At 32.4% G+C, this 8,731-nt stretch overlaps 1 protein-coding gene across 1 annotated transcript; it reads left to right on the top strand.

Annotated features, from left to right (window-relative positions):
* The first annotated feature begins 252 nt into the window (after positions 1-252).
* On the top strand, positions 253-5,775 carry LOC111705744 (G1/S-specific cyclin-D2). The gene is made up of 6 exons (XM_023478390.1): positions 253-1,126; positions 1,763-1,864; positions 2,021-2,134; positions 3,974-4,173; positions 4,498-4,648; positions 4,984-5,775. The coding sequence occupies exons 1-6, from the start codon at positions 881-883 to the stop codon at positions 5,218-5,220; spliced, it is 1,050 nt and encodes a 349-aa protein (XP_023334158.1). The 5' UTR covers positions 253-880; the 3' UTR covers positions 5,221-5,775.
* The last annotated feature ends 2,956 nt before the right edge of the window (positions 5,776-8,731 follow it).

Below are 8,731 nucleotides of genomic sequence, written 5' to 3'. Positions count from 1 at the left end.
ACTACACCCTCTCCTATAGCAAGGATTGAATATTTTAGACAAGTTCTCATATAATCTAAAAAATTGATAAACTGTGTTTGATTTTTTAAGCATTATTATAAAAAATACCAAAACAGGAAAAAAAAGTTCTTCATTATTAAAAAAATAGACACAAACTTTATGAGAAATAATTTATAAAATTTATTTACTAAACACGTAAACATTCAAATGAGGATATAGCATAATTATTAGTTATACAATTGGATAGTGAGAGATAGGATATAATGATAGATAGATAGTCTGGCAGGCTGGGTGCAGAGTACGGCAGGGGACTAGTTTGTCTTGAACAGTACAGACTACAGACTATCTGTATCAGACTGTGTTGGAACCTTGAATAGTGAAGAGCTCTGCGTCCCGCCAGCTCTAATCCCTACCCTGATAAACCAGCAAAACAATCAACAGAACATTCCACAAAAACCCGTGTTTGTTTTCCACCATAAAGCAGTTTAATAAACGTTATACTGCCAGAACATTGAAAACAAGTAGGAAAAAGTGATTTAAGGCCCTCATCAACATTAAGGAGCAGACGTCTGGCTGCGTCAAGACGGGGAAAAATGCGTCAAGGGACTTGTCAAAATATCCTGGTTCGAGAAAATCAGATGAAGGTCTAGACAGTTTTTTTTCTTCTTGTCTCAGTTCCAGACTGAAAGACCTAGAGTCGGTGTCAGACCGTGATTTGCAACATTCCAGGCCTATAGGCCTGAGAATACGTTAGGCCCTGAGCAAGGCATACAATCCTAGGCCTGATTAACTGCATTGCATGCCGTCAAAGGAGTGTCGGGCCTGTAAATAAGTATTCACTAACTAACTCATTATTTTGGCGCATTTTCAACAAGAAAGAATGGAGGATTTACGTTGCACTGAGACTTTTGGCGAGACTGTTTCCCCAGCTAGGAACCTCGGAGGATACATCACGCCCCTGGTTTGCCGGGCTTACAGGGACCCTGTCATCCTAGAGGACACCAGGGTCTTTCAGAACATGCTTGACATAGAGGAGTTCTACGTGGCCGCCTCTAATTACTTCCAGAATACACAAACAGAAATTAAGCCTCATATGCGTAAAATAGTGACAGATTGGATGCTAGAGGTAAGAAAATATTATATTTTTTTATACATTTTACCTCAAGTATTTACCTGTATTTGTTTATAGTTTATACGACCTCAGTTTTTCCCAAGAATAAAACTCTTTTTCCTAAAAGGATGTCAAAAAAGATTATTGACTGTCACGAATAGCCAACCATGAGACATCTTTTTCTACGTCGTAAAAACTGTTCTCTTGTCCCACACCCCGTCAACTGACAGCGGATATTTTTAACAATTAATTTGAAAAAATCTCGGAACCTCGAGCTCACCTCTCTCACCCTGTCCCTATACTCTGGGGAGTGAGTAATGATTTCCAAATGAACAGCAAACTCCTTGTCCTTCTTCTATATTCAACCATGGGAGAAGGGGAAGGGTGGGGGACGGGGGGGTTGAAAACTTCTTGTCCTTCTATATTTAACCATGGGAGAAGGGAGGGCTGGAGGACTGGGGGGTCCTTTATCAAGATAAATGCCATTACGGTGTGGGCACAATAAAAGATTTATTTATGTCAATTTTGAGGCACACGGGCCAACAATAAACATTTAGGGTTTCACATAACTCTTAAATTCTTCGACGTTTTAACACGAGTCTTCGGTCTTTACGACATTTTGAAGAAAAAACTAGATTTTATTTTATATAGGTCTGTTTGGATCAGAATTGTCATGCTGATGTATTTTTACTCTCCTGCAATGTGATGGACAGATTTCTTTCACAAATAAATATTAGAAAAAATCAGTTTCAGGTAAGAATATTTTTTATTATTTATTTGAGAATTTTAAATTATAAAGATTGTACTCTTGGAAATAAAAAAAAAAACAAGTTTTGACCATGATTTAAATTTGAGATGTCGTGCTAAACAGAGAAATATTTTCAAAAAATAAAATTTGGTTATTTTTAGTTGGTCGCAGCAGCAACAATATTTATCAGCTCAAAACTTGTGGACCCCTGTCCCATTACAGGGTGTGATCTAATAAAATACACGGACAATACTTACCAACTCACAGAACTGCTGGTAAGTTTATTTTAAATATTCACCCTATTAATATTAAAATATTTTTTTCTCAATATTTAGTTTATTTATGACCTAACTATTATATATTTTTATGTAACATATTGTACCCGACTGATCCTCATGTATGCCCGTGCTTTATTGATTTTTGCAATCTGTGCACATATAATTCTCTCCGGGGTATTATATTATAAATTTGGCGCGAATATGATGAACGAACATTTATGTCACGATTAAAATTTTAAAAATGTAAATTATTGTTTATGAAACCTTAGCGGATAAAAAAATGTAGCTAAGTAAAATTGTTGAAATTATATATATCCCCTAAACGTCTGAAGGTCATTATGCCTACCGAATGTGTTTGGGCGGTTTTGAATGCATAAAATTGATTTATTTCTTCAAAACAATACACCTACAGTCTACATTCTTCATAGTCCTACTTTTTCCCTCCATTTTTGTAAAAACGACCTTTTTAATTTCAAAGTTCTTGTCCTTTACATCAGATTTCGCGCCATATATCCTGTACAGTGTACATGACCTTGCATTTACATTAAAACCAGCGTCTCTCCTTTTTCAAGTTAAATTCATGGTTTAATATCTCCTCTTGTTCTAGTTCTAAATGAAGTTCACAAACTTTAGTCTCAGTTCATGCACATTCCTTGTGTGATATTAAATCATTTTATTAATTTCACACTGATTTAAACCTTCCTACTGTAATCTCTAGACGGGATAAAGAACAAAAGGCGGGTTTATGACAGTTTTTGACATGTTTTGTTAAAGATTACTGACCTTAGGTCTTTTTATGAAAGAATATGAATGAAAATAAAGATTAGCTTTTACCTTTAAAGATAAAGAGTTACTAGGCAGCTTGAAGCAGGACAAATATTTGTCTTGGAAATTCATGAATAGTTCACAAGTTGGAAGATAATAAAAAAAACAAATTCTTAAATAAATAAATATGTTGCGGGTAGAAATTGCGCTAAGATCAGTTTGGTATATTGGTCACTTTAAACCCTATTCAAGACTGTACCCAACACCTATTGAAATCCATCTTTGGGCTTCTTCTTATCTTATCAGCCTGAGACGTATTTTCAATACCCCAGACTAGATAATCCCTTAGAATTATTTGCATACAGACCCAAGATGCCCCCACTGCAGTCTCCCAAAACGGTAGCAATGATAAATCTTGTGCACTTTTAAGGTCATTGGCGCCCCCCCCCCTCAACCGACAAGAGCCAAAATACCCGTAAACATTCCTGCCTGCCTTCCTGCCTGCGTATCGAATTACCCAAAAGTTGGCGGTCTTTTCACACTATATGTTCGCGGATTATCAAATGTTGATTGCGGATTTATAGTAATGGGTTGGGTTGGGCAAACTCATAATCGATGGAAAATATATTCGCGCCATAATATTCTGACTCATGCAGTGATATAATCTAGTTTATTTAGAAACCGTTGATAGAAGAGGAGGAGGGGGGTACATATTTTAAAACAATAATTATTCTGCATGGCTTTGATTCATAGATAATTTATTAGTTTAAAATAAAAACTTTATCTGTTTAATTATGTTATTAGGAGTTCTGCAATATAAGATACACATCTATATATTATTCATATTTTAAAAAATATATTTAATAATTAAATATTAGAATATTATAGTCTAGTCTAATAAACTAGTTTATCTGCTTAGTAACTATATATCTATGTAATCTTTAAAATATTTGAAATAATCTCGAAACCTCGACCATACACAGGTTCTACGCAATGAAAAATAGATTCTACGCATAACTTCAATAAATATGCAACTTTTAAAACTTTATTAAAATTTTGAATTTTTTATAGGAAATGGAATTACTAATTCTCTCCAAACTGAAATGGGATTTATCCGCCGTAACTCCATACGATTTCCTGGATTATCTTCTCCGCCTTCTCAGTCATGGAAACTCCGCCTTGTCCAACACTAGCTCCGGGTGGGGGGCAGACTCCTCCGCACTTCGGAGACATACGGAGAACTTTATCATCCTTTGCGCCACAGAATTCAGGTAAAAAGGCATTTTCTTTTTTCTCCTTTTTTCTTTTTACATTACTCTTCTTTATGTTATGTTAATTTTGTTCTTATCTATTTTCAAAATATATTTATTTTATAATATTTACTATAATAATTTTTTTTTCTGTTCTCACCTCTTAGAACTTTAAATTCGTTATTTTGTTCATTTTAAACGATAGTATTGTAAGAACAAAGTAAATTGTAAATGAGAAAAACCTTTATTTGAAAAAGATTTAGACTATCTATCTATCTATTCTTTGACTATCTTTATAATATTTACTATAATAATTTTTTTTTCATAACGTTATTTTTTTTTTAGGTTTTCCATGTATCCTCCCAGTATGCTTTCATCTGCGGCGCTCGCTGCCGCTGCTCATAGTCTAGATGCTGGTGATGGTGAAATAAATGGAGGAGGACTGGATCTAGGACTTCTTGTTAAAAAACTCCAGGTCTACACCAGAGTGGAGAATGTAAGTATTTTTATCTATATAATTTAGCTCTTCGCTCATATGTAAATATTTGTATATATGTTAGCTATAGCTGGCCAAACGGCTGGACCAAATTGGCTAAAAGTTTTTGAGGGATCACATGGGAACCCTGGGCCCTGAGGGGCATCATAGGGTAAAAAAATCTAAATTTTTTAAATTAATTTCTTTTTCTAAAATTCGATTTTTTTTATTTCACAGAGATCTCATAGAAAAAGTTATCTCGTAAAAACTAATTTTCAACAATTTTCAGTTTTTCATATTTTTCAATAATAATGTTGAGAAAATTGTATGTGTTTCTTATTTCAATTTTTTTTCAGGACTGTCTTCAAACCTGTATTCAGCAAATTGAAGATACATTCAAAACAGCATCGGAAAACGTCAACAATAAAATCAAAACACAAAAGCATATTCCAGCCAATAGCAGTCCGTCCAAAGTAAACAACAACACCAAGCAGTCCAAGCTTGAACCAACCAAAGAATTAGATAACGTCACTGACAGAAAATCTCAAACCCCGACAGAGGTTTTTAGCGCGGACTGGCTGTTTGTGGCATAAATCCGGCCAGCCGGGCACAACAGACAATTCCAAATCTTACCGATAGGTGTCTCTGAATACCATGTGATAATTGTTCAAGATTTCGGTGTTGAGTCCGGCGAAAGGGTTTTATTATTATTCATTCTGATTTTATCTAAATTAAACTTATTTTGCAAACCGAGAAATACATACAGAAAGTCAATGTATGCGTATTTTTGTAAATGTATGATATGAAATCATTTCATATCGCCCGTTAAAGAGCACAAATTTAGTAGAAAATGTAAATATATTCCTTTATTTATGCGTCAAGCTAAACTTATTGTTTCATTTCGAGACTTGGAAAAATGCAGAGGAGACTGAAACTTTCTCATATTGTCTTTCAATTTCAAGGCATTTCTGAATTATATTTCAATAAAAACCAAATATTATTAAACAGCACTGATTCAACGGAAAAGTCACCAAGAAGTTACCAAACTAAAGATTTTAATATCTTGATATGTCAGCTGACATCTAATTTTATTTATAATGTAATATCTGTATATGATGAAAAGTTTTAATAAAATATTTTTATATTAACACTTATTATATAACTTTGCATAGACGTAATGCATAATGACATAGAGTAACATGCAAAATCTAGAGAAAAACTAAGATTACATTGAAAGTCGCATGTCCGGGTTCTATGTCTGCCACCTCCCCCCCCCCCTACCCCCGTTCTTCTAAACTATGTTCATTTAAGAAGGTTGCCTAGAAAATATATTATATTTGCCAGCTTGCATATGAACTCAATCGAAGTGCCGTTAAAATTCGATTCGGTAAAATTCGATACACCACTAAAATTGTCCATGCCCAGTAAATTTGAATACAAGCATTGACTTGAGATCTGTAGAGAGAAAATATTGGTAGTGTCCCGAATCTGAAATAAGTTACTCAAAATTTAAAGCTGAAAATTTTAAAAAAGTAAAGAAGAACGTGCACCAAAATGACTTAAAAAATCTAGATGCCATTATAAAATGATATATATTGACTGTTAATTTTATAGTTATAAATAGATACGTCATGCAGCATGTTTTTAAATAAATAGATACGACGTCATGCAGCATGTTTTTAAATAAATAGATACGACATCATGCAGCATGTTTTTAAATAAATAGATACGACGTCATGCAACCTGTTTTTAAATTACTGTTAAAAAAATGGCGAATTAAGATTTCGTTCAATGTAAACAGTGCATATTTAGAGAGAAAAAAAATCAATGTTTTATTCTTAAAATTTAACAACAGAATGCATTTTGAAATTACAAGCAAAATATTTTGGAAATAATGATAATGTCATCGTTTCTTCAGTGTGCTTAAACATAAATTTAATCCTACATAAGTATATGATAATAAATCAATAAGAATAGAAAATACTATTGAATTAAGTTTAAGTTGTGAGCTTCAATATGTTAAAGATGTAATTGAATAAAAGATGTATAACAAAAATTCCTGAATTCCTATCACGCGATTGAGTCCTCTCTCTGAAAGAGATTCATTGATTTATTGTTTTTATTTCTCCCTTATCACGTTCTGTCTTTTATCCTTTCAGTCTGATGGATTAGTTCACTTTTTATCAGATGTTTATCATATATTCGGCCAGGGAACATGGTACATTAAAAATAAGAAGGGAACAAATAAAAGATAAATATCAAACACTATAATCTCAAAAAAAGGGATTTTTTAAAATTATTGACCGTCGACATAATTTAAATTGACCTCAACTCAACATGCACAATTTCCAATTCTACTCTTTACATCTTCCTCTCTAGATCTGGAAAAAATCTTAAACTTATATTCTTGTTTTTCCATCTTAAAGTTAATAATTTTCAATCCTGGTTTCTCTGTAAAAGTTTATGTATTGTGGAGTTATGCAGCAGCAGAAACAAGAGAATGTAATTGTCAGAAAATTTAACAATTTTCAAAGAGAAGTTATTGAAATAGGATCAATTAATTTACGTTTAACTCAGTTCCCATAATATACCCTTTTTTGTATAATCCAAGTCCGAATTTAATGAATTTGAGTCGCATCTTAAATCCCCCAAAAACCGGTTTCAATTAAGCGCCGGCTTAAATCTTGAAACAATAAATACGATTTTAAGTGGAACCAACCATATTTGAGCGGCGGCTTAAATTCAAATTCTTTAAATTCGGCCTCTGTATGGTTTATAAATATATAATTGGAGAAATAATAAGACAATCAAGGTGGAGGAGCATACAACAACAAATAAACCGATTGAGATTTCAAAAGTATAAAAAAAAATTCAATGAAAATGTATAGTATCTACTCGACCTTGTATATCTACGATATAAGACCTATTTGAACAGTGTAGTTTACAATTGTAAAGAGTTCTACAATATCTTTCTACTCAACGACGAATAAATTTACAGATTTAGTGTTGTACATAATACATTTTATACGTGCAATTTACAGATTTAGTGCTGTACATAATACATTTTATACGTGCAATTTACAGATTTAGTGCTGGACATAATACATTTTATACGTGCAATTTGCAGATTTAGTGCTGTACATAATACATTTTATACGTGCAATTTACAGATTTAGTGCTGTACATAATACATTTTATACGTGCAATTCACAAATTTAGTGCTGAACATAATACATTTAATACTTGCAATTTATAGATTTAGTGCTGTACATAATACATTTTATACGTGCAATTTACAGATTTAGTGCTGTACATAATAAATTTATACGTACAATTTACAGATTTAGTGCTGTACATAATACATTTTACACGTGCAATTTACAGATTTAGTGCTATACATAATACATTTTATACGTGCAATCTGTATGAGAGTTCCATATGTCAGTATTAAAGACTAAATAGCGGCAAGTCTACTTCACAACAGTACCCTTAGAATCGTTATCTGAGCAACATTGAGGAAGATATCGTCGTTTTTCAATCTGGAAAATTGGTGAATATTTCCTTTTTACTCCTCTCTCGTGAATCCACAAGTCACTTTTATAGAGAACTGCATATGAAAGTGATAAATTGTATAATAGAAAATCGAAATGTATAGTTAAAAATTCGATAAGAATTCCAGACTTTTACGTAAGTAATAGTTGATAAAAATCGGAAATCATTATGTACAATGTACATATATTTTCAATCACTTTTGCAAACACTTTGCTAACAGCTTTTGATTTTCATATTGGTGTTTTATTGCCGAAGTTCGGAAATCAACTAAAAAAAAACTATTTGATCCTAGATCTGTTTATTTATTTCTCCATGTTTTTATATCTTTTTATATGTTGAATACTGAGTGAAGGGGTTTACAGGTAATCCTTTATATACAATACAATATTTATTCATGCATTCATTCATCCTCTTCTTATCTAGACTACTTCTTATATACAGCTTATACACATCTATATATATAAATATACATTTACAGATATCCTTATACTTCTTAGATACTTCTTATATACTTCTTATAACATATATACATTCACAGATATTCGTCTACAT

Source organism: Eurytemora carolleeae, unplaced genomic scaffold (genome assembly GCF_000591075.1).
Source record: "Eurytemora carolleeae unplaced genomic scaffold, Eaff_2.0 scaffold302, whole genome shotgun sequence".
Classification (NCBI taxonomy): domain Eukaryota; kingdom Metazoa; phylum Arthropoda; class Copepoda; order Calanoida; family Temoridae; genus Eurytemora; species Eurytemora carolleeae.
The sequence above is the reverse complement of the archived record's forward strand: the minus strand, read 5'-3'. Positions and strand labels throughout refer to the sequence as shown.

What these genes read in the sequence shown, in the direction of transcription:
- LOC111705744 (XM_023478390.1), top strand. Translation starts at nt 881, where the DNA reads ATGGAGGATTTACGTTGCACTGAGACTTTTGGCGAGACTGTTTCCCCA. An exon ending in TGACAGATTGGATGCTAGAG is followed by an intron (nt 1,127 to 1,762) that starts GTAAGAAAATAT and finishes TATTTTATATAG; the next exon opens with GTCTGTTTGGATCAGAATTG. An exon ending in ACCAACTCACAGAACTGCTG is followed by an intron (nt 2,135 to 3,973) that starts GTAAGTTTATTT and finishes AATTTTTTATAG; the next exon opens with GAAATGGAATTACTAATTCT.